Below are 26,699 nucleotides of genomic sequence, written 5' to 3' on the forward strand. Positions count from 1 at the left end.
GTATGAACAAATTGTGTTTCCACTAAAATTATTACAGTGTCATTTAGAGCAATTACATATACTGAAGATGTATCAGAATTTGCTTTACTGACTTATGAACAGTTGAGGGTGGAGCAGCTCATTTTCATGACAACACATTGCAAATATAAATCTTAACACTAGACTCAGGTTATTATACTATGTGTGCTTTAAGTCATGAATTTACAAAATAATTTCAACACGACATTTTAGGCTGTTTAAATACTTATTTCAAAACAGAGATTTTATAGACTGACACAGTTTCGGTGTTCATAATATTCCTAAAGAAATATTTATAAATTACATTGATGGTACTTTATTTAAAACATCACATAAGAATCTTTAACTTTCACAAAACTTTTTTGGAGGAGAAACCTCTCTGTACAGAAGTTATTATGAAATAGTTTAATGGCAAAAGGCAATTAAAAAGAATTAAGATTTTACATATTACATAAGAGATAAACAATAAAAAAATTGGATATGATATATTCTTAAAAGCCCTTTTACACAAATAATTTTCATAATTTGACTGTAAGGATTAATATACATTGAGTTACTATTATCAAATTAATTTTAAAAGTAAAATTCCTTAATCAACTCAAGATTATGCTAATTTTAAGAAATTAGGTAGTTTAACAGTGGAGCTCATTAACCAATCCCATATGTAGCACAAAATATTTCTCTCTGATAAATACCTATAAATATAATTTATTCATACTTTAAAATATTTTGAAATTTAAATAAAAATCTCTACATGTAGACAGTCTAGGCGAATTTCCATATATGCTTTGAAAAATATATGCTAGCATGAATATATTCTTATTTAAACATGATTTTAAATATTCTTAATAGAGGAGACATGGAATCTGCACACAAAAGCTAGGTAGCATGATTCAGTCAATGATTAATTTCCTCTTAGGAAAAAAATTACTTAATTATTTTGCATAGGATTAAAACTAGGTATATTTTCTACATTCTTAAAATTTTCTCAGGGGCGCTTCTCAAAATACAGTTGAGGAAAAAAAAATCCCACTACTTTAAAGTTCCCACTACTTTCTCACATCTAGCAAGAGCAGAATTCAGTCCTACTTCTGAGGCCAGAGTAATGATTTTTAAAGAATGATTATGAGAAATAATGACTAAGAAAAATAATCAGGTACGAAATAGTAAAATAAAGCAATTAAAAGTCATTTAAGTAAAGCAGTTAAAAGTCAATATTTTTTTGCATTTTTAGAAAAGCTTTTAAAACACTTAGAATTATAATGAATATATTATATTTATTCTAAAACTTCAAAATTATTTCCTCTTTGTAGTACTGAAAAGGAGATATCACCGTTTCAAACAACTGTTACATCTTATATACATTTTCATAAACTTTGTTTTTTCGTATTTTCAAAGGCCCCACTTATCTGTAATAGTGATAATTTTATTTATCTTATTGGCTAATTAATATATACATGCAACAATATACTTCAGTAGTCATCTAACTTTTAAAAATATTTCATTGTATTTTCACATTAAATGGTGCAAGTATGGGCTTAAGGGAGTGGAACTATAGGAACGAGAAAATATTAAAAATATGCTCTTAATGTCACTAGTCCACTATATAGTTTATAGGTGTTTACCTTTAAGTTATCACCCAACTGAATCCCTACTGAGAACTAACAAGTAAATGATTATCAAGAGGGAAAGAATATAATTAAAATAAAGAAAAAAGAAAAGCTCAAGTAAAAAGTACAAGCTACTAAAATTCAGCAAGAAGAGGACATCAGAGAATCATGAATAGTTTACCAAACTGACATGATGCGGTAGTAGGGAAGGAGCCATTGGTGGGAAAGGTAGCCTCCACTAAGTAAAAGTCCATTTATCTTTGGCAGCTGGATTCAGTAGAACCTTACTGGGTAAGTTTAAAAATGTTATAATTTCAGGAGGAGGAATACATATAATTGTATCTGTCTGCAACTTTCTATTTTAATAAGGAAAGAGCAAATGGAAAAAAAACATAGGGCTTTCTAACCAAAGTATGAACAAAATGCAATTTTAATGTGGAATGTCAGCACTGAAAACTTTCATGAATAATCTGTATGATTCTATGTCTCTAGAGTACATTTATAATTAACTGCTCATCTAAATATCCTTCATGCTTGCAAACTGCTCCCTAATTAGTGGCTGAGCAGGCAGGAGGACTTCTCAAGAAGAGAAAAAGAGATGACCAACTCTACAGGGACTTTTTAAGATTCTGTAGGACCTCAGCCATTCATTAAAACTGCTGTGGTCCTGTCTCTGCTGGAGTCCCTCACTGCACAGGGAGGCCTATGGACTGCCATGGATCTCCCGGGTCCTGTCCCAGGCAAGATCCTCTCCTAGGGTAAGTGTGGATTATCCCACAGGCAATGATAAATTTATGATTACAATATTTTCATATATCGTTTGACACCCACAACACACTGTAAAGAATGTCAGTGCCTTTATATCAAAGAGGAAGCATCTAGATTGGTATGCATGGGGATGGGGCAGGGGTCATACAGCCTAGCGGCTAAAACTGTAGCCTCTGAAATATGACTGCCTGGACTTGAATGCTGGCTCTGCCACCTACTAACTGCATGACCTTGGGCAAATTACTTAACTTTTCTATGCTCCAGTATCCTTATATGTAAAATGAGGATAATAGCTACCTCTGTCATGGGGTTGTTGTAAGTACTGAATGGGAAAATACAAGTAAAGTGCTTAGAACAGTGCCTGGCAGGTTATAATCCATCCACGAATGTCAGTAAAATCCTGTACCATTCGGAGTATGACTGGCTAAGGTGCAACAGCTTAGATCAGCTGACAACTCCTTGTGTGTAAACGTAACACTTTCCCTCTAACTAGAAACAATTATAAGATTCCCAAGATTGGTACTAGATGAGAAAGATCAGTTTTGGAGGCCAGATGTTACTGTCTTCTCCCTGATCAGTATATTAATATGCAAATAAAACTGCTCTGTAACAAGACAAAGAATAAAATCTTTCATGAGGTACACATTATCAGTATATAGTCCATGTCTCCAATGCATTTTAAACATAATTTCAAGTTCAGTCTGTCTCTTTAATTTGTGTTTGTTTATAAATCACATTGGTTCATACAATTGATTACATTCTTCAAACCCGATCTTATGAAAGGAATATAGGGATTTTAACCACGCACCCTTTCCTAGATGCTAATGTAATGTGTCCTTTCTTAAAAATAATGTATGGTTATGCATTTCTATTTCTTAAGCTGGATAATAATTAAAACCTTACTGAAGCTTCAGAAAAGAAATATATCTATTGAATTATATTAAAACTTAAAGTTCTGCTGGTGTGCAAAGTTTTTTAACATTATGTTGTATCTATATTATTAACTACAAATATTTCTGCCTGATTATGGAATAAAGTTTCTTAAAATAACAATAGTCTTACGATTGTACAAAACAAAACAAAACATACCTACATTTCAACAATAAGTTGACTATAAAAACTCATATTGGCAAAATGTGACATTAGTGAAAATAAATTTGAAGAAAATTCTACCACTAATTCAGTTGAGATCTCACTGAAGAGGTTTCAGCCCATAGCAATTTGACAGTGCACTTACAACTGCAGATAAAGGAAGTCATAAAAATAATGGCATGAGGAGAACTTTATATGGCACCAGGGAGCACCATTTATCATCACATTACTGTAACCCTCTCTGGTGAGAGATGAGGAACTGCTCCTCCAATACCTTCTTCTAGAAATTGGCTCTTTTCCCAGCCCTTTTTAATTCTCTTTAGCTTTCGGTTTATACATGGAAGGAGTAAAATGATCTTACCCAGAATTACAATTGAGGGCAAAACAAGAGCAAGAACAAAGTTTGGTGGTGTATAAAATCTGTAGTACTCTTCTTCAAAACCTCGTTTCCATCCATAAATTAAAACATGGAAAGTACTTATGAGCAGAGCAACATAGCCAAGTGTAGACTTGAGATAGGGGAGGAAGAAAAAGAAACAGAAGAAGAAGCAAATTATTCAAACTCATAAATTAGCCCATCCAGATCTACCAAGTTTATATTTTGATAACACTATTTTATCTTAAATTACTGAGTTACTCTTTGTTCTCTACTGCATTAAACAATTTTAGTATTTTCATATATTTCTTATATATTTATATGCACTTTTTTTGACACAAATAAGGCTGTATTGCATATAGTCTAATATTCTGATTATTCTATTTATCACATCCAGAACCTTTGCCTGTCATTAAATATGAAAACATGACTTTAATGGTATATGATATTCTATTGAATGGATGTGCTGTACTTTACCTAACCATTCCTTTTTGTTGATCATTTACTCTGTTTCCTACTTTCCTCAACTATAATGTCACTTTAAGCCCGTTTCTATATTTTGGTTTATTTCCTTAGAATTGATTTCTAATAGTGGGATTACTGGTCAAAACATCTGGGTTTTCCTTAAGGATACTGATAAAAACTGGAAAACTCCTTTATAAAAGTTATCCACATTTCTACCAGTTGTGTATCTTTTTTAAAATAAATGTGTGTATGTGTGTATATAATACATGTATACATACGTATATAATAAAATTAAATGCTGAAGAGCATTCTCATGAGTATACACACGCATATATACTAGTTGAAGATAAATGTGAAAAATCTTACAGTATTAATATGTAACATAAAAAGCATTTCAAATGGCTTTATCAACCATATTAAATGAGATTATTAAGAGTACTTTGTTAAACAGTTCACAGGTTAAAATCAAAAAGTTCAGCATTTTGGGTTCCCTACATTATGTTTAATTGCTTATTTAAGAAATGGTCTATGTTACACAAAATGTAGTACTACATCGGCATAATAATGTAACTTCTAACTTCACTGGGGAAGGATCAACTCTCTCGCAGAAAATTGTTCTGCTTGCAATTACTCATCTAAATTTATAATGATACTTTGCACCCGTCTAGCACCTTTTATCAGTGGGCCTTCTATTTCTTTTCAGGTGTGATTAAACTAGCAGTTGGGAAAGTATTCAGATTTTATTTCCCTCAAAAAGGAAAAATGAATTTAGACGAGGGATATGTCCTTAATTTGAATGAGATTTTTATATCACTTAAAAAAAAACCTCAAGCGAATAGGCAAAAACCAAAACTAAAAAGAAACAAAATTTAGTGTACCACCAAATGACACTCATCTGCATATTGTGCTATAAACCATTCGGATACAACCAATACTGATTTTATGGTAATTTAGGTAGGGTCTCAGTTTGAGTTATATATTTTTAAAGTATGCAAATGTATTAAATAGCTATTACTGGAGAAAGTGAATGTTTAACTCGTCAAAGAACACAATGTTATCTTGAAACCCCTTTGTAGACACTCATATACATATGTATACAACTGATGCACCAAATACATATACTAACAAGAATGATAAGGCTGGTTGCTTGCCAGAATCCATTAACTACCACTTGTGTTTGTGTGTGTATACACATTTCCTTTAAAATATTCAGACTGAGCTTCTCTCCACTTGAATTACAATGAATGAGACTTTTCTAGACAGATCAAGATGACTCAAAATATAAAGTAAGTGTTCATTCATTTGCCCAATAATAAATTGACTTTGGTATTAAACTTGATCTAAGCTCATTCATCCCCCACTTTTTTTTTTTTTATTTTTCAAATAACCTTTATCTGTAACATAGTAGGCAGTACTATCAAAGCTTTCCAGTAAAGTCCTGTACTGGTCTTTCACTTACTAAACCAGAACGGTCCTAAGCTGGCCTCTAGCGATATAACATTCCATGAGCTAGATGCATGAAGAGCAGTCCCAGGGGCACTCTTTTATTAGCAGCATATTTAAAATCCAACTGTACTTAACTGGAATTAAAAATCTATGTCACCCAGTCCCTCACCAAACAAACCCCACATACCTGAATGAAGCTGAATTCCCTCCAGTTTAAAGCACTGCTCACTGAAGGGATGGAGGTGACTGCCAGGAGGGAAAGTAAGCCAAGGCTCATTATACCAAAGGAAATATACATTTCAATTCTCCAAACTTCTTCCTCGTTCCAAGAGTTTTCAATATTTGCATGAACCTAACAAGAAAGCAAACATGAATTTCCTTTGTTTGGTAGAATATTAACTGATTCAGCACAGAGTTCACTCTTGGCCTAAGAATATGTCATATATGGACATATAACATTTGAGTTGCACTAATGCAATTTAACAAACTGTTATGGAGAACCTATTACTGGATGGTATTGTTCCAGGTGTGAGGGAAAGAGAAGGGAGAGTTCAACAAAAAGAGGACTAAGATTCTCTCCTTCCTCACCCACATGTGAGAAGGGTGGGTAAATCTGTCATCACATTTGTAATACATCATGGTGACAGGGACTCTGGAGTCCCAAGACCGTGAAATACTGAGTGGTTGGTTCCAGAGGGACACAAAAGAAGTACTGACAGTTAGACTTAGTTTTCTGGTGCTTTTACAAGTTAGTTTAAACTTGGTTGAATATTTTGGGTACATTCTGGCCTTAGTTCAATTTAGAATCCAGGCAGGGAATTTCTAAACTATGTCTGTGCCTTCCTTTCTCACATGAAGAATATTTATATGTTGATTTACCTCTTCTTACCTTCTTTTCCCCAGGAAGCTGAGACTTCCCTGAGGATAAAGCCCTAAGGAGTGCAAATACTTAACCACTTGAATGGCCTCATTAATATTTCCAACTGTCCAGTTGCCTCATTCAGTACTTTCCCTTACATTGATAATGCACATATAATCAAGCCAGAGTTTAACTCTGAATATGTCATATTCTGCATAGGGACTACTTTTAGAATTGTCTATTTACATGCAAACAATATAATTAGAGTATAAATCAAGGCTTGGATTCCTTGGGTTAAAGCTTTGGTTTAAGTAATCTATTCATGGAAAACATTCTAACTTAACACCAGCTTAACTTTTTGTCCAATTCCAGGTAACCAAACATATTTGAAATTTAAAAAAAAAAAAAAAAAAGAGAGAGAAAAGCTATTTCTTAGCCATTGTTCCCTGAAGCAATCATACCAACATCCTGAAAAGAGCCACAGAGCTTATCTGTGGATAAAGGCTCTTATTATCTCATTTGGTGTCTATACAACAATACAGAATAACAGCATACCCCAGTATACCCGGAGATTACAACCTGAATCTTATCTACAAGCCCTCCCAATTCATCCCTTTGCTCCATGAGTATGTTTTTTGAGTGTCTACAATGTGTCAGGCACAGTTCCAGGCATTAGGAACTGTGAATATATCAGTGAACGAAACAAAGATCCCTCCTCTTGTGAACTTACATTATGATGAGAGAAGGCAGAGAACAGTAAATAAACAAAGAACACAAAGTGTGTTAGAAGGTGGTAAATACTACTGAACAAAGACAAAGAAGAGCAGGTAAAGTAAGAGGGGCTGAGAGTACCAGGGTTGAGTCAGAAGCAGGTGGCAGAATGTAAACTGGTGTCCAAATGAAGGCCTCGCTGAGGAGGTAAGAACTTGATGGAAGAAATTTTCACATGTTGAGGTATGGGGAAGTCATTCTGGCTTATACATGATTTGGCTTGAACTTTATGCTAATTAGAACAGCCTGTCTTACGGCCTGTCAAACATACATTGTACATCAGCTTTACCATTAAAGGGAAGAATGTTGCCCATCATCAAGTTATACAAAGGGTTCAGTCACAACCCACTGTCAGCGAGCCCTGAGGGGAATTCAGGAGGAAAAAAAAACAGGATGAGGCTTTCTGTGCTTTGAAATATTGGCCCCTAGGTAGTTAAGATGCGTATCTCAGGAAGAATTTCAATGACCCCAGATTCTTGCATCTTCCCATATATAGAAAAGCACTAAAATCATTAACTTGAGGTATCTCTTCTTTGTGATTAGCAGTAATTCTTTATCAAAGATGTATGTTTGACTACACTTATTTCCTAGCCAAAAAATTCATATACACACTGGCTCCTTCCCTGCCCCTTCAGAAGAGTCCCCTCAGAGCTACTGAGAGGTTGTCTTCAGTTTGGCGCAAATAAAACTCTCTTCTATTCTTATTATTGATTGTTTATTATTTGTGTCAACAAATTGAAGACTTGAAGGAGGTGAGGAAGCTGGTGGAGTAGATATCAAAGCCTTAGTAGTCATTTAAGTGGTTATTTTTAGAGAGAATGGCTTAAAGAACATCAATCTAGTAATTTTTTTCAAATTATTTTAGGTTTTATTGTTGAAACAAGTGTAAGTACTGGATGCTACATACTTGGACCATGATGCCTTGGTTTCTTATAAAATGCAAAAGCTCTTACACATTTGTTTAGTACACGGTCCTCAGCTTTCATTGAGAAATGCTACATCAAAGAGCTTCAGTGAAACCCCTTACATTTGCTGAATGGAAATTATTGAGGAAAATCATAGTCTATTCCATCAGCCCTTTCTATGAAGCTCTCCCAGAGATTTTCTTGAAGAGCTAAGTGCTAGAAAAGGTTCACCTGAGGAACCAGTATCTTTCCTGCTTTATGATAACAAAAACCTTGTGTGTGTCTCCTGATCTTGACTTCCTATTCTGTTTTATATTTTCACTAGTTCTAATTTTATTGTGTATGTTTACTGAGAGCTGCCTTATTATTTCATGGAACATGGCCAATTGTGAAATAATTAACTGATGCTGAAAGTAGTCACTGCAATTGTAATATTAAAAAAAGAAAACAAAACCCAACTCTTCACCTCTCTGTTCTTATTCTGCAAAGAAGGGATGGTAGCAGCTTTTATTCTAAATGATTCTGAATTAGCCGCATAATTCTTGTGCAGAAACATTGTTTAAAGAACAATTCTTTCTCTTCCCTAAATATACCAAAATTTCTATTACAAGGTATGTGAAGTTGTACACTGTTTTAAATCTCACGTTTTACAAATTATAATAATCAAGTATTTTACTAGCATCAGATAAATATCAAGCACGTCCCATACCTGCTGATAAGCCATGTTGAGAAACAAGTATCTTTCTGACCTTCTCATTGGTAAGCAGAGGCTGTAGGCAACATGGACTGAAGCGAAGAAAAAGCTTAGTAATCCTAGCTGTTTTCTACACTGTAACCAGGTCTCCAACCAAGGTGGAAATCTCCTATACTTGGTGCCATAATAAAGCTGATAAGCAGCTGCCAGGAGACCTGCCAGGTAGACCAGGGACAGCAAAGTAATGGCAACTATGGGCAAGGTTTTATTCACAATTTCAATAGGGATCTTGTAAAAGTCACTCTGCTGGTTTCTAACATATGGATGAATCACATCTCTGACAAAAGAATAAAGAAAGAAAAACGTGGCCAGGCTTATGGCTACTACCACCGGCCCTCTCCAGAGAGTAAATAGTCGCAGGGGTAAATTTTCAATCTCCCTGGCTGATGATAATGATCCCAAGTCAACGGGAATGAAATTCAACTGACGGGCAAGTTCAATAACCTGTTGTCGAGCTTGAATATTGTTGCTGCATATATAAACCTATGGAAAAAACAGAAGACTCATCATTACTATTATTGCTTATAAAAATGGTAACAATCACACGCTCCATTTAATCCACAGAGCATTACTTATGATGACCCTGCGTGATGCAAAAAAATTAAGGAGATAAAGCATTTATTAATTTATTAATCTATTTATTTATAGGTTAAAATAGTATCATAAAAACAACAAAGTCCTTGCTACCTTCAATGACGTGAAAAGAAAATGCAGAAAAATCTAGCTTGAACCTGGGAACAGAAGTCCTCAGGGGAAGGGAGGCGGGAGGAGAGAAAGGTGTCTAGATCACCAGGTTCGGAGCAGACAAGGTAAGGTCTTCCCTCCAACAGTCTAGGTGGAGTTTGAGCTGCAGGCCATGCCCCTCCCCTGTCCAGCTCTCTCACTCCTGCAGGGAACTGGGTGGGGCTGGCTCTCCAGGCTTTGGTGGGCAGTACTTAGTTCTAGGACTAGCGATTCTGCCAAGTAGAGTGATTTCAAGCATTGCCCTTTATGGCTATTCAGCAAGGGAAAAGATAAGCATGGATACTGAATGGTTGAATTTGTAATTAAAACCTCTAAATGATGTCATGATTCTATACTATTTATAAAATTTAACTTTTGGCTTAGAAACCAATTCACCAAAACCATGGATAATCTCAGGTATATTATTTCATTGGTCAGAATTAGGAAATTCTTTCATCTTTAAATGAGGATAATATATTTGATGGGGAAAAAAATAGCATTAATAGGCTTAGTTAAACAGTAAAGTAACTGCCATTTTCTAAGAGCTGTTACCTCTATGGGAACTCTAAGATGTGATTGTGATCAGTGGGGGTGAGAGTGGGCTTTCAAACTACCAAAACCTCTTAGATATTGTAATGTAGTTGAGAATTCACAAATATTTGTTGAACACCAAGTTCACAAGTTCCTGGCTGGAGTGAGCCAGGATTAGAGTTAGAAAAATTTTGCTATAAAATCTCTGAGCTATGTTCAGGGAAAACAAATTCCTAAATGTATCCCTGAGGATGTTTATATAAAGGCTCTGAAACAGACCACACTGAAATGCTTGCCTACTAAACCTAGTTACATAATGGTGAGAATGTAGAGCTCTTAGGATTATTAATTTTATCTAATGTTAACCATATAAATGACAAAGTCTATACTATTATACAAATGTTGATAAACTTCTAAAATGGAGCAGGGAAGGTGGAGAAATATATACCAAAGAAGTAAGGAAAAGCATTTTATTTTTTTCCTAATTTGATAAAATTAAATAAATTTTATCAAATTTATTACAGGTGTGACAATGGTGGATTAAACTGTTTTTACTTCACTGGGAAAAAAACTGCAAATTTTAAAATTTTATAATAAACCTAAAAGAATAAATCAAACATGCATAAAGCCACAAGGACTACAAAATACAAATGAAACTCTTTCTGTAGCTCACATTGAACTTAATCTCTTGTTCTACAATTTCTTTTGTTGAATAATTAAAATCACCACAAATATGGGCAAAGGATTAAATTCAGGTTTATCTCTAATTTGCTAGATTTGTATCCATTGCCAAACCTTGGTTGATATGCAAAAGAAAAAAAGGATTCAGAAATACTCTCTAGGAAAGTAAGAAAGTATATATTCTTCCAAATTAAACACTTCAAAATGAGTGGTTATCATGACTCTGATACGCAGCATATAGTGATGTAATACTTGAATTTATTTTCTAAGACATCTAATCAACTGTCTTTATGGACAAAAATAAAAGTATTTTATCATCATGCTTCATTATAATGCATAACCACACTTTTGAAAGATTTTTAAGGTGCACTATTTTATGTGTTTACTTATAAAAGCTGCCATTCCACAAAAGCATTGATGGAGCTCCCCATCTGCTTTGTTCTCAAACTGAACTAAACAGAACTCATAGATTAAAGGAGAACCTGAGAAATCCAATCTGCTTCTACCTTCCCCACACAGATTAAAATCTACCCTTAAAATAAAACAAACTGTACTATTTAAATTCTATGAATAATCTACGTAAAATAAAAAGGTACTTCTAAAGCATTCTTCTTGAGGATCATACTACATGGCATTTCGCGCAGAGATGGGATACTGTTTACCAAATAGCTTCAAGGAAGGAAGAAGGGAGGATGGAAGGATGGGTGGGAGGGAGAGAGGGAAAGAAAAAAGACATGATTGAGATTGTTTTAATATTTGAGGAAGCAAGGAGATGGCCCATTATTCAACTGCCAACCTTGCCTTTTTCTTGAATTAGCTGATTATGATAGGAAAGTTCCAGTTATTTTCTCAGCTTTTCACATCATTTTGGGAATAGAAATGTGCCCTTACAAGGTCAGGCCACAAATCTTCAGGAGCTCATACATAGTTTTCAAAATGATAATCACTGGAGAGTGTCAAAATTCAGTTTTTAAATATATGATATTTGTTTTAACTATTTAAGTACAAAATACCATCTAACTAAGAATAAAATTTAAAAATACATACTTGTCGGCTGGCATCCTTTGGTCCTAACTGAAGTGCCCAAGCTGAGATAACATTAAATCCTTTCACAATCAAGGAGTCCGGGAATAATGAAGCCAAATATTCTGCATTGGATTCTGGGTATTGGTTTATCCTCATGTTATTGCTCACATCAATCAGGATTTTACCCACAAGCAGATGTCTCAGGTCCCACAGGGAGGTGTAATGTTCTCTATGTATAGCAACAAATATTATATTTGTTTTTATTAGAGCATCTTCATGGTGAGTAACATCTACTACATGAGGAAAAAATTCAGAAGCAAACTTAGGATTTCTGCTTCCTATGACCACATGATAGCCACATCTAATAAGTCGAATGGTCAGGGATTTAGCAAAATCCCCACTTCCAATTACACCTACAGTGACCTTCCTTGCATCTTTGATACCATTTATGCCATTAGGCAAAAAAGTTTCGCTAAGGCTCTTGGGGCTTCCCATCATAGAGATCGATTCCATAATACAGACTCTTCTAAGATCACCAGGGATATCCTAGGGGAGAGAAAATAAAATGTTCATCAATTACCTATTACCAAACATGAATACACTTCTAGATGTTATAACAACATCCCTTATTTCTAGAGGTAAAATAGTTTGGCAAGCTATATAACCTCGAACACCGCAAGACACAATTTGAAGCTAAAAATGGATCTCGAAATAGAAAAATGACCTGTCACAAAGTTGATGTGCTAAAGTGGAGCTTCTCAAATTTTAATGCGTACTTAAATTACCTGAGAATCTTGTTAAAATGCAGATTCTGATTCAGTAGGTCTGGAGTGAGGCCCAAGATCCTGCATTTCTAGTAAGGTGATGCCGATGTTGCTGGCCTATGGGCCCCTCTTTGAACAGCAAGGCTCTAGAGCACAAGAGGAAAGAGACTGAAGTTTTCAGCAAGGGAGAACTCTACAAAACACAGTTCTAACAGGTGTGATTATCCAGTTTCTCAGCAGACCAGAGGCAGCAAGTCAGAAATGCCACTAAAGGTAGAGAAGGACTATGACAGTTCATCACAGCTCACAAGACAAGAGAAAACAGAAAAACAATAATAAAAACCAAGAACTTATTTATAACCCCAAACTGTCTACAGTCATTTGTGATGGGGTCTACCTCAGTAGCTAGTGAGGGACTTTATTACTAAATGAGAGTAAGCTAAATCAGCTACTAAAAAATGAAACCTTGCACTTAAATAATATTTTCAGAAAAGTAGGTATCAAAATATAACAAAGAATTAATTAAATACGATAGACTTCTATCATTCACCCTCTGTCCTATTAACTTATCATAGAGAAAGATAGCTTCCCTGTGTAAAGGGGGTTAATAATGTGTTTATGGTCTTAAAGTGCACAGTACTTATGAAATCTTTTTCTCCCCGTTTTTTGTTTTCCATTGGTTACATACAACGTGATGCAGTTATTTTTTTCTGGAAAAAATCTGTCAAATTCTTTTCTGAGTGACTAACACCTTATAGGTTCATATTTGTTGTAACTTGCTCAGGCATACCAATCAGATGACCATGAATCAGTGTCACTGTTGGGTCTGGATAAAAAATACTCTTCCATTTTATCCGCAATGCACAATTTCTTTTATGCTAACAGCAGATGTGGATCACTTCAGAGAACTTAATGGATTTTACAGGAGCAGGTGGAATGTTTTAAAAAACATTTTTTTTTTTGGTTTTTACTAAATGAAATTTGAAATTACTGGAGCAAGGAAAATCCAACTTTTTACCCTAGAACTGGAGCATATTCAATGACTCCAAATACATCAGTAAATTAATCTTTAAAAAGATAATAATAATATTACCTCATACTCATATAGCATACACTATGCGCCAGCTCTGTGCTTTACAAATTAACTGAGTGAATTCCCACAACTACCCTATGAGATAGGTACTAATACTCTCATGCCCATTTTGCAGATGAGGAAACTGACACATGCAGAAGATAATCTGTACAAGGTCACAAGAGAGAAACTAGAGGAACCAGGATTAGAACCCAGGCAGTCTAGCTAAGGTATGTGTCATCTGGGTGCATGTAAGGAATTTAAGAAAGATATGGGGGCAGGGGCAAGGTGGAAGAGTGACGGTTGTGTTCATATTAGTGTATTCTCCTTCTTTGGTCATGTCATTGATCCTTAGCATTACCTAGTCATCTTAATGTCTAACTTGGATCTTGGGAAAGGAGAAAACTCACTATTTTTTAATCTATTACATGTTTCATTTCATACTTTTCAAGATATAAGGGGTGATAATTATTTGTTTTCCCTTGGAGTGACCCCATGCACCTTGAAAGGCAGGCGGCGGTCAGGGGCACCAGGGTAGTACAAAACTGTCAACATCTTCTTGGAGATATTGTTGGCTATTTGGAGAATCAGGAGCAGTTAAAGGAATCAGAAATAATTAAATCAATGCTCATTTCATTAAACAATTCAAGGTGAACTGACCAACCTACCCCTAGTCATATACATTATCTAAGGGTAAAAAGAGTTAACTAGACTCACACACCAGAAACCAAGTTTCCTATATCCCAGTCCCAAGTTCTTCTAAGTAGAGACTGTAGCATCTCCCAAAACGTAAGAATTTCAAAATCTTTAAATATAAGAATCATGATGATCAAGACCTTTTCAAATGAAAAACAAAAACAAAACAGTATCACTTATCTGCTTATTTTACAAAGCAAGTTCAAACCCCTTCTGCACATCAGAATGTGAACGGGTAAAAATACATTAGGGCCTAATAATGTCATCTCTGGGTACCTCATTTTACCATGTATTTTATACATATTAATAAGTGACTCTGTCCTAACATGTCTGGGCCTTATTCACATTGTATTTCTAATGGCAAGTTCTAACTGAACCCTTTAATAGTATGACTGTGCCTACAAATAGTAGTTGGCCTAAAAAATGAGACTCTTTTCACCAAAGTGTTAAGGAATGTAAAAGCATTCATGAGAGAAAAAAAAAAAAACAGCCTTTAACAGATCTGAGAGATGGATTATTTGTGTATTGCTGAAAGCATATACCATATGCTTGTGTGCTATTTCATAGTTCACAATATTTTCACATATATTACCTTATTTAATCCTCAGATGGCTGTGAAGTACATATTATGCCCATCTTAAAGATGACGAAACAGAGGCTTAGAGAACCTTAGCAATTTATCAAAGACAGTACAGTTGGTAGATAACACAACAAGGCTTCAAATACGAGTCTTTTGACCTCTGCTCATTCTAATATTGCAGTGCAAACATTGTATGGGGAATCTTAAAACTGTCAAGATCACCAAATGTCACCCATTAACTTTATTTTCCAAAAGAAATACTAACTCTAAACAGTTCAAGCTTAGGATAGTTTTAGGTAAACCCAAAGCTATAAGGTTAGGAATTCTAGCTACCAACCAATCAATCAAATCAATCAATCAACAATAAATCCAATTTTTAGATCAAAACCGACCAAAGACCTAAATTTATTAATACTACAAAACAAAACATGATTGGTTGATGGGTATCTCTTGGAGAACCCCCAGATAGGAACTCATTTTCTTTTGGGGGCTCTGCAAACACTGTGAAGGCGTGTACTGCTTCAAGAGGGAAGGGAAAAAGAGCCAAGAAGTATGTCTGTATCCTGTGGAACCCACCCGTACACAGACTTAAAAGCAGTGCATCTCCACAAACTATGGGTGCTGAGACACTGGGGCAAAACCTCATCAATCACTTCATAATTTGCTAAGCCATCATTTTGGATCACTTGATTAACAGCTGAGCTGAAGTTTACAATCGTGATATCCATAAAAAATGGGGTTATAAGAAGTGAATTATGTCAATAGCTGAAAATAAGAGTAATAAGCACCTTACGTTGTACATTTCCGCTGACAAGGAGTGATGCAACTATAATCTAAAGGCAGATCTACTCTGCTGTGATCCAGCGTGAATTTATCCAGGCCACTGTGTGCTTTGCACATAAGAGATAAAGAAGAGAAGCATGGTGCGTACACTTAAGGAGTTTACATTCCAGTTAGGAAGAGACAGTATGTACTTGGAATAAAAAGCAGAAAAAAACCCCTCATATCAGCATATAATTAAGAACTAGACTGTATGATCAGAGCATAGTTATTCTAGAAAATCAGGGAGAGAAAAATATCACATGGTGTTCCCTTACCTCAAGTCATTCTATATATTTATGAATTGTACTTGGGAAATAATCTCTAAATTACACAGAATGTCTTCAAGCCAGGTTCATGACAGTACACTACAGGCTCATTCTAGCTTAAAACCATAAGGATCCAAAATTAAATTTGGCTTTCTGTGACCTTACTTTAAAAGTGCTAGGGCACTGGTTCCCAAATATGAAGCTATCACTGGTTGACAGCAATTAAAAAGTATATGGATACAATAGGGAGTTTTTCATAAAATTATTCAATTTAACAAATTGTCCTTTACTCTGAGAATATCTCTTAACTACCTTTACTGGTCAAAATGTCCTTTTTTCATAAAAGGATAGTGATAACAGCTGTTTGAGTTGGCAGTCCTATATATATATCCTCTCCCTCTCCTTTTTATTTTACTGGTCTGACATTAGGAAACTCTCTATATAAAGTGCTCCTTAAGCCTGTTGGAGAGAAAACACTTCTGGGGAGGGGAGAAAAGCACCTTGGAACAAACTCCCTGCTGCTAGAGATGTCTGCTTAATCCTCAGATGAAATATCAAATATCCCAATCTAATTTTCTGTGACTAAATTGTGATTCTTACTATCATGATCTTTGGGTTGCAAAAAGATATTCCCTACATTCTCAGCATTTAAATAAACATATAAAACCCAAATGTTTATAACAATAAAGTATTTCTTTAAGGGAAGAGGTGGGGTTTTTTTTTAGGTTTTTATTTTTTGGAAGAAATTCTTAAGTCCTTTAGACAATGCCAGAAGCAAAGCCGCAATTCTGCCTGAAAAATTAGAATGTGATTTCTTAACGCATGGTCCCTCAACCAGCAGCATCAGAATCACCTGGGAACTTGTTAGAAATGTAAATTCTTAAGCCCTACCCGAGACCTCCTAAATCAGAAACCCTGGGAGTGGAGCCCAGCAATCTGTTTCATAAAAAGCCCTCAGGTGATTCTGATGCACATTAAAGTTTGAGAATAACTGCCCTAATATAATGCAGTCCAATCACTATTTGCTATTTGAATATTAAAATCCACTTAAGTCAGACTATTAAATTCTTTCCCTCAGCTGAAACTTTTGGGTAATCTGTATGCATCCTCATTTAAAAATCATTTTCCAAAAATTACAAAATAGTAATTTTATTAAAACTATGCAGATCTATTCTTCGAAATTCTCTTTATAAACTATGGTAATTACAAATGATTCATTAATATTTCATACTTGGATCTGAGTGTCTTTTTGTGTTAATGTCTTATAGAACCAAAAGATTTTCAGAAAAGAAATATAATAGCATTAAAGCAAAAGTTTGACTAACTCCAAGCCTTCCAGACTTTTCAAATAACCAGCATTTTAATGAGATATTCAAAATTACAAGTAACTTCCAAGATATTTCCTAGGCTCAGTATGTATTCAATATATACGTTTATATGGATATGATTTTATGATGTTTCTAGGTCCTAAATCATCAAAACAAAACTTTATATGTTTATTATGTTGCAGTTGCTAGGGTAAGAAAGCAGTCTAATTCATGGTAGGAAGATTTTCAACAAAAAAGCATTCTGGTTAAATTTAGGTTAGTCTAGAAATTCAATTTTTAAAATGTATTACTCAAGGACTTCAGTTAATAAAAAATTTTAGGATCTTCTTCAATAAATTAAAGCAACAACATCCCAAGACCTCCCCACCAACCCACTTTTCTTCTGTGTTTAGGCCAGAGAAGAAGCTATACACGTCCTTCCATCCACCTCATAATATAGCCTGCTACGTCAAGCACAGCCATGTCTCCTGTGCATGCCTGGGCTTTCATAGCACTGCAATTTAACATGACCAGGGGGTATGTCTAAAATGAAGCTGGGAGTAGCAGGTCTTATAATGGCTGAAATAATTTCCCCATCTTATAACCTTGTTGCTGATGGTACTTTGAGATAAGGACACCTATATTTATTGGCTAGCAAATACAAGTTTTTCTGCACTGCAGTAACTTATTCATAAACAAATAATCTTCTATGATGGGCCTGCTATTCTAGCCTCTACACAAACCCGTTTCCCTAATTTCAATACCATACCATAAACAGTTTACAAATGGCACCAATGGCCACTGGGTGCTATGAACTTTAGGGGTCTCTGATGATTGACATCAATTTAGAAATCAGTCCACAACCAAAGGTCATAATGATACTCACGCACCATCCCCAACCATTCCCCCATCCAATGTCTTATTGAGCCCTATCCACCAGGCATGCAGCTAGATGTTAACACTCCAATGATGCAAAACAGGCAGTGGCTTCCTGCCATCCAAGCAACATGATAAAATTATGAATATTGAAGCATATATAACAACTAAAAAATAAGTTTTATTGAGGTGAAATATACATATCATGAAATTTACCCATTTTAAATGTATAAATTAATGATTTTCAGTATTTACAGTTATATAACTATCTCCACAATCCAATTTTAGGATATTCCCACTAGCAGTAACTGTTATTACTCAAATTTTAATAAAACCTGCCAAGAGTATATGCCTCTTTAAAAAAAATCCTACTTCCCACAATGTCCTGAAAGCCCCACTGGCTTTTATACACACAGCAGATTATGACTTCAGTTTTGCTGACTCTGCTGGATGCTATGGGAGTACCAGAAGGTCCCACTCACTGCTTGGGTTAAGTGGAGAGGCAGAGCCTCAGTCTCAGAGCTGCCTCTTCCCACAACGGAGAATGACCTTCTAAAGCAGCAGTTCTCAGCTCCAGCTGCACCCGGGAGTGACCTGAGGAGCTTTACCACATAGTGATACCTACTCACCACTGCCCCTCCACCCAGAGTTTTATTTAATCGGTCTGGGGTTCAGCCTGGGCATCAGGATTTTTTAAGAGATCCTCAGGTGTTTTAATATGCAGCCAAGATCGAAAACAACTCTACTAAAAGAGTTAGGATTCAACCTCATACTTATTTTGGTATTTGGAGATAACAGATGTGGCTTTTTGATCCTCAGTTACGCTCCTTTTCACACTGTTGTTTGTAATAATGAAAAATAACCCTAGCAAGAGACTAACAGCTGCCCTTGCATGCTGGAAGCTGTAGAATATGCATGCAGCCCTTTCCCCTTTCTCACGCAGGCTCCGAGCTATCTCAGAAGGTCCTCTCACTATTTTGCAATTTCCTCTCTTCATTTTTTGGAAAGGGCAGTGCCATTCCTTAAAATGTGTCATCCCACCACACTGCATACTTTGTTCCTGTTAGTTCATAACATTCAAAATTCAGAATGTTCCAGTGAGGGTGTCTCTTCTTTCCACTTGACGAGCGGCTCCTCTCCTCAGTTCTCCAGGCATCAGAGGTTCTGCTGACCTGAGCAGACGAGAATTTCCAGGTGGACCGACTATCAAGCTTTAATGTGGGTATGATCATCTAGGGATCTTGCTACAATGCACATTCTAATTGTCCAGGTCTGGGGGGGGGGGGGCTTGAGAGTATGCAGTATGCAGTTCAAGGTGATACCCATGGTCCTAGTTCATGGGCCACATTTGGACTAGCAAGGCGCTGGAGTTTCTCTACCTTTTGTTTTGATCTTATTCACAGGTAATACAGACTAGATAATTGAAAAGACTATGACATTTATAGAAAGTTTTGTTTATGTGGTGTCGAGGAGAAAGAATAGGCCCAGGCTTCTGAAATCACCTTGTTTTCTGAGTCTTAGTTTCCTTTGTTAAATGGAAAACAAAAAAGTTGTACTTGACTCTGCATTCCTTCCCAACACTAAAATTCTTTTGTTTCCAAGACTTATAGCTATATAATAATGGTAATCGCTAGCTTTTATTTAACACTGTGACACTTCTACTTTGTGAGCTCCATCTAACAGTGTGATTTAAGTGGCATATGGGTTCCTTGAAATTTCAAGGTCACAGTTTTCTTGAGTGGACATTTGACTTGATGTATGCATTTAATTCTTAAAGTATATTATCAAGCTAAGAGAATTCCATTACACTCAGATACATGAAATCCTAAGATTTTCAATTTAGAGGAGTTTCCTTGACATTCCTCTGGCTGAATGGCAGCTGTTGTGCTATATTAATTTTATAAAACAGAACGGAATTTGTTTCACAAACATCTAGAGCATTAATTGTTGGATAATAGTAACTCTGAAAGGGCTGTCCTCAGAGATCTTGATGACATTCACAACCTGCTGATTTGGATGTGTTATCAAGAAAATGTAATCCTCCAGGGCCATGAGATGAAGTTAGTGTAGTTTTGACTTTGAAAGCCACATCTGAACCTTTCTTCTTCTGTCCTGCAAACCCCAAGCTCCTTTGAAGCCCATGGCACCTTGTAATATCCTCTCCCTATACTCACTGCTATCATCTACTGACTTCTAGCTTATTCATTATCGCTAGTGACTTTGGCCCCCAATACATACACACTCTTCCTCTCTACCCCAGCAGTTGTCATCCTTGTCTACTACTTCATCATTCGAATGGATGAAGCATTCAACCTCATGGCTTCATTTCCTTCACTTATTCATCTAAGGCAATGAATCTTTGCCTCCACCACAACTCAGATATCTCCAAGCACTATCTCTTAGCCTTCCAATAACCTTAGTCAAATGTTCACACTGATAATTCCAGATGGTAGAAGAAATCTGATCCACTGACTATATTCTCACTCTCCCAGTTTCTTTATCCATCCTAGATTCCACAGTGTATATTTATCATTTCTCACTTAAAAAGATCGACTCTTGTTACAGACTAAATGTTTATCATCCCCCATCCCCCAACAATTCATATGTTGCAATCCTAACCCCCAATGTAATGGTATTAGGATGTGCAACCTTTGGGAGGGGATTAGGTCACAAGGGTGAAACCTTTATCAATGGGATAAAAAGAGAGCCCAGAGAGCTCTGGGCTCTCTTCTGCCATATGAGGACACAGTGAGAAGTTGGCTGTCTATGAACCAGGAAGTAGGCCCCTAACGGACTGAATCTGCCATTGCTCTGATCTTGGACTTCCCAGCCTCCAGAACTGTGAAAAATAAATGTTTATGGTTTAAGCCACCCAGCCAATGATATTCTGTTATAGCAGCCTGAACAGATTAGGACAACTCTCTTGCTCTCCATCACATCCACTTGGCAAAACCCAAGCCCTGGAAGAACCCAGCTATCCATTTTCACTGTATCTGTATCCAAGTTGGTGAAGGCTGCTAAAGAAAAATCAGACAACGCAGCTCACCTTAAATTCACAATCATTAACCTCACCTATCAAAGGACAGTCTGTCCACTTCCGTCCTGGAGACCATCCCTTTTCTCCTCCCAAGCAGCTGTGGTTCTGATCTCCTCATAGACATCTCAAACTTAACAGGTTCAAAACAAAAACTTTTTCTATCCAGATCTGTTTGCATTCATCCAAATTTCCTCCTCTCAGTAAATGATATCATTACTCATCAGTTGCTCAAGCCAGAAATCTGGGCGTGATCCTCCAGTCCTTGTTTTCCCTCACTCTTGACAAAAAATCCAACACCAACTTCTGTTTTCCAAAATACTTCTTAAATTCCTCTCCAATGACACCAGCTTAATCCAGGTCTCTCTCATCTCTCACCTGAACTCTGCAAACATTTTCTAACGGTCTCTCTACTTACTCCTTTGCTTCTTTCCAAACCATTCTCTAGGAAGCAGCTAAGATCATCCTAAATTGTAAATCAGATGATGTCTTTCACCTCCTTAAAAATCAGTGGCTCCCTGTTGCATTTTGAACTACAGTCACCTTCTTGACCTAAATGAACCTGACCTGAAGGCTCTGAATGAACTAGCTAGTCCCAGCACAACTCTTAAAAAAATATTTTATTGGACTTCCTTGGTGGCGCAGTGGTTGAGAATCTGCCTGCCAATGCAGGGGACACGGGTTCGAGGCCTGGTCTGGGAAGATCCCACATGCCGCGGAGCGGCTGGGCCCGTGAGCCACAACTACTGAGCCTGCGCGTCTGGAGCCTGTGCTCCGCAACAAGAGAGGCCGCGATAGTGAGAGGCCCGCGCACCGCGATGAAGAGTGGCCCCCGCTCGCCGCAACTGGAGAAAGCCCTCGCACAGAAACGAAGACCCAACACAACCAAAAATAAATAAATAAAATAAAGAATTATAAAAAATATATATATATATATATTTTTTTAATTTATTATTTATTTATTTAGGCTGTGCCGGGTCTTAGTTGGGGCACAGGAGATCTTTGTTGCAGCATATGGGATCTTTTTAGTTGCGGCTTGTGGACTCTTTAGTTGCGGCATGCATGCGGGATCTAATTCCCTGAGCAGGGATCGAATCTGGGCCCCCTGCATTGGGAGCACGGAGTCTTAACCACTGGACCACCAGGAAAGTCCCCCAGCACAACTCTTCAATGTCATCCCGTATGACTGTTATTCCCTATGGTCCAGCCACAGCATCCTTTTCTTGAAGTAGAAAAGACCAATCACTTTCCCATCCTGTGAACACTGCACATCCTATCATGTCTCTTCAATACAATGATTCACTCCAGTTTTGTTCTGTTTTGAGCCCCTGGTAGGTTTCCTTTCTTATGTAATTGTTCTTTACTCATTACTATTTCCCCCACCAGAAAATAAGCTCCTTGAGGGCAGAACCACGTTTGTCTTGTCCATCATTGCCTCCACAGTGCCTGGCACATAGTATACACATAAGAATGCAATAAATATTCTTTGTTGTCAAATGCATCTAAAAATGTCAGGACCAGAAGAGATGTAATAGGTCTGTAGATAAGATCCCTCATTTTGCTGATGAAGGCTTGTGGGCCGAAAGTGGGTGATATGTCAATGTCATGGTTAAGTCAATGTCATGGTTACTGGTTTAGCACAGAATAAATGCATCTCCTGATGCCCTGAATGCCCTTTACAGAAACTGCAGTGTTAAAATATAATTACGCTCATTCACTTCAAGTCCATTTTCCATGTCACTAGTACAATAAAAAGTGACCTGGATACAGTTTTTCATTTCCTTTCTGCACAATTAGCTCAATTCATCATTATTAATACTGTCTCATTCCCTCACCCCTCCACCCCCGCAATGACTGACAAGCTAAGAGAAAGAAACTGCAGCCATTCCAATTATGTTTCTAAATATGCTGCAAAATCTCTAGGACAGGTGTTTTTCTTCTGTAGATAGCTTTTAAGCTTTGAAACAAGAGAGCTGTAGAATAAAAAAAAAAAAAATACAGCCTTAAAGAAAGAAAAAATAAATGGAGATCAACACGACGAGGAAATAATAAAGGTGAAGAAAAAAGTGTATGGGGTGTGAAGGGGCACGTGCTTTGGAGAGAACTAAAAAGGTTCCCAGCATCAGGGCTGTTAACAGGACTAGAATCCAATCAAAGTCAAGAGGGTGGCAGGTGGGGCAGGAGTTCGAATTCTACTTGCACTTTCACCCACAGCAATGAGTGATAATTAACCATGGCCTGGAATAAGTTTTTCCATCTAAAAAATGTGCGGCCTGAGGAGTAAAAACTGACATCAATCCTTCTCCAAGGGGTGGGGAAGATAATAAATGGAAATCTCTCGACAAAAATTCCCTTTATCTCCCTGCTTTATTTTAAGAGCAAGATTTTTGGGGCATAATTTTCAACAAGTTTTGGCTGTGGCTGAATACAGGTCTCAGATAATTTAGGACACTCAAAGAAGAGGCCAATTACTTTCTAACACATAATGGCCTAAACACACAACGGTCACATCACTGGGTAATGAACAAAATGACTACTAGAAATACTTAGATTTCGAAAAGCAGCGCTGCCCGATCTTCAGTGAAATGCTCCGCATGAACCCAAAGTGGTAAGGAGACTATCAGGGAGGCTAAGGTAACCTGCCCGTCCTCTCCCTTTGGGGCACATCCTACCTGGGACAATGTTTCTCCTGGCCTCCTTTCTCCTGGGCCCAACCAACCTCAGGACTTTCTGGGAGCTCGGGGAAGTAGGGGGCGGGATCCGTGGAACAGACACCCTTCCCACTCCCCGCCTCTAGGTACCAGGCGATCCAGGACCCCAGCAGCTCAGGCGGACGCCGCAGGCGGCGCGGAATCCAGGGGAGGAGGGATGCAGCGCTTGGCGCCGACCGCATCTGGCCCTTCAACTCCGCCCCCGCCACCGCGTCTAGAGCTCTCCCCAGCTCGCTCACCTCCGCGCCCTCCGGGCCGCGTAGGGGCGGGCCTCGCAGCTCTCCGCGAGCAGCGCCGACTCTCCCGCGGCCTCCCCGGGCTCTAAGGCCTAGGAACCGCGCCTCCGGCCCGCGGCTGTACACTGGGTGCCGCGGCGGTCACGCTCCGGCAGCTTCCCCGCCTCCCCAAGCTGGATCGCGCAGGACCAGGGAGGGGAGGAGGAGGAGAGAGGGCGGGAGGAAGGGCGGTGCGCGGAGGCCGGCCTCGCAGGACGCGCCGCTAGGGGCTGCGCGCAGTGAGGGCGGGCACCAGGACGCCGAGTGGAGGGCCTAGCGGGCGAGGTGGGAGTGCCGAGGAGCCGGGGAGGAGTCGGAGAGCTCGGAGCAGGGGAGGGGCAGGCGTGGGGAGCGCCCGGCAGGACGCGGAGCGCCGAGAGGGGCCAGCAGAGGGGCGGGGATCGTCCGGGCGGCACGGCTCCAGCTTCGCGCTCCCCACCTCCCCCCACCCCCATACCTTCTGAGAGCTGCCGAGTATCCGCCCTTGGCCTGCGCCTCCCTGCAGGGCTCCCCCAGGGTTCCTTTTGAAGCCTCTCTAGAACAGTTGAGCCCACTTTTCTCCTCCACTGCGTGAGTGCTGTGTGGTCGCCTTTCCACTCTAGACTTTGCTTTTTATTACACTCCCACCCCCTTCCCCACTCAGTTCCTGACAAGTCTCCAAGAAACTGCGCTTCTTATCCTGTACGTGTTCTTTCCTTCACCTCTACCCACCCAAATCATCTTTTGGCTGGACTGTGTCCTTGGAGTTAAAATGTTCAGAAATGCCCTTTCGTGAACCACATTCTAAAACTCCCTGGGATAGTAGAACCCTCAGAGCCGGCGGGCTGCATAGCAGTTTGGTAGCTTTGACCTTTACTCTAGCTGGTGGCGCTGGAGCTTTGGTGTTGGAGAAAAGACGGTTAGGCCTGGCGGTCAGGATACCTGGGTTCCTGGGAAAGACGTTTGACTGCCAGGGCCGCAATGGCCTTGAGTGTTCAGAGGATTCCTGAGCTGTAAGGCCACCTTTGGTTTGGGGATTATGTGGATTTTCTCCCTGCAGATTGCCAAATAGTCAGGTATCCTTTATTTTTTGTGCTGAAGATGTAAGCAGAAGCAAGAGATCTTTATTCTCAAATATAAAATCAGTTCACTGAAGATTCTCAAATTTGGGGAATTTGTTTGCATGCATTAGTGAATCCCCATTTCAGCAAATTTAAGTTTAAAAAAAATCTCTCCGGGTGGTTTATTAACCAGGAAAAAAGCTCTTGAAGTCGGTCTTGGATCGATCATTGGACACTGCACTTTCCCCTCTGTAGTCTATAGACAGATTAACCTTTGCAAATGCTGCTTTGGAAATACATTCTTTGTTTGACTTGACATGTGCCCCCTCCTCCACCTACAAATATTATCGAGGTTTGAAGTTTAGACATAAGCTACCTTTCAGTGGTGTGTCATGATGTGGCAGCATTGGCATCTGGTAAAATTCTTTCCACTTTGCTAAGTGGAAAAAAATAATTAAATTTTATGTCAATTTTTATTATTTTGTTTCAACACTACTCTGAAATAATGAAATTAGCATCTTTGTAGCACTTCTGTAGGACAAGTGGAGGAAATTCATGAATCTTAGTAGTTGATGAAAAGTAGCTTTCCTATGTTCTTAAAAAATACAATAGCATTATATCACTTTCACAAGAGGTTATTAAAAAATAAAGCATTTTTAAACCTAAACTATAAATTGTATAATACAGGTGGGAAAGCTATATATTTTAAATATTTTTAAAAACTGTCATAACATGGGCTATTCAAAAAAAAAATCAAGTTGTATGTGAAATCACTTATCCTAAAAGAGAATCAATGAGTCGATAATTTGCAATTTCCAGAAGGAATGTCTGCTCTTCGTACCTGAACTATTAAAATAAGAAGACATCCTTGATGGAAAATCTCATGTCACCAAATGTGTTCCACAAAATTGTTGGTATTCATGCAAAGCATGATTCCTTTCAACTTCTTCCATGGTTACTGTCATTTTTACTACAGTTTTCAGTTGGAGTTGCAGAGTATAAAAATGATTTTGCAAGATTTTTCCAGGTCATGACGTGCTCTCTGAGAAATCTCTTTAGTTCCCTGAAGTAGTAATGGATTCCACTGAAGTGCAGCAATAATTTATTAAGTGGATCTCTAGTGGCCTAGAGGTTTTATTTTTTTTAATAGATCTTTATTGGAGTATAACTGCTTCACAATACTGTGTTAGTTTCTGTTGCACAACAAAGCGAATCAGCTATATGCATACAC

The 26,699-nt window shown here is 37.8% G+C and overlaps 1 protein-coding gene and 1 long non-coding RNA gene across 17 annotated transcripts in view; one reads left to right on the plus strand and one right to left on the minus strand.

Moving 5' to 3' along the window:
* Nucleotides 1-484: 484 nt before the first annotated feature.
* On the minus strand, nt 485-24,970 carry STEAP2 (STEAP2 metalloreductase). Of its 4 annotated transcripts, none has more exons than XM_068549152.1 (6): nt 24,886-24,970; nt 12,811-12,935; nt 12,047-12,571; nt 9,020-9,547; nt 5,963-6,127; nt 485-3,997 (listed from the first exon to the last, which is right to left on the minus strand). In XM_068549152.1, exons 3-6 carry the CDS (start codon nt 12,536-12,538, stop codon nt 3,710-3,712), a joined length of 1,473 nt encoding a protein of 490 aa, XP_068405253.1. In that variant the 5' UTR covers nt 12,539-12,571; nt 12,811-12,935; nt 24,886-24,970; the 3' UTR covers nt 485-3,709. The 4 variants fall into 4 exon arrangements, with proteins under 4 accessions (XP_068405253.1, XP_068405251.1, XP_068405252.1 ...); XM_068549150.1 differs by lacking the exon at nt 24,886-24,970 and adding an exon at nt 24,393-24,621; XM_068549151.1 differs by lacking the exon at nt 24,886-24,970 and adding an exon at nt 24,115-24,353.
* LOC137768014 (uncharacterized) overlaps nt 19,449-26,699 on the plus strand; it is a 695,061-nt gene continuing 687,810 nt past the window's right edge. For 9 of the 13 annotated variants that reach the window (XR_011074676.1, XR_011074674.1, XR_011074682.1 and 6 more), the window contains exon 1: nt 19,449-19,626. This is a non-coding gene — a long non-coding RNA (uncharacterized lncRNA). Of the gene's footprint in view, nt 19,631-26,699 lie in introns of all 13 variants that reach the window. The other 4 variants (XR_011074680.1, XR_011074673.1, XR_011074681.1 and 1 more) reach the window with 3 other exon arrangements.

The sequence above is a fragment of the Eschrichtius robustus genome, chromosome 8 (assembly GCF_028021215.1).
Source record: "Eschrichtius robustus isolate mEscRob2 chromosome 8, mEscRob2.pri, whole genome shotgun sequence".
Lineage (NCBI taxonomy): Eukaryota > Metazoa > Chordata > Mammalia > Artiodactyla > Eschrichtiidae > Eschrichtius > Eschrichtius robustus.

Bases quoted from the DNA above. Each gene is read 5' to 3' on its own strand.
- STEAP2 (XM_068549152.1), bottom strand. From the start codon at position 12,538: ATGGAATCGATCTCTATGATGGGAAGCCCCAAGAGCCTTAGCGAAACT. The intron at 6,128-9,019 runs GTATGGGACGTG...CTTTCTTGTTAG, and splicing joins TCAACATGGCTTATCAGCAG to GTTCATGCAAATATTGAAAA. The intron at 3,998-5,962 runs GTATGTGGGGTT...CCCTATCTCAAG, and splicing joins GGGAATTCAGCTTCATTCAG to TCTACACTTGGCTATGTTGC.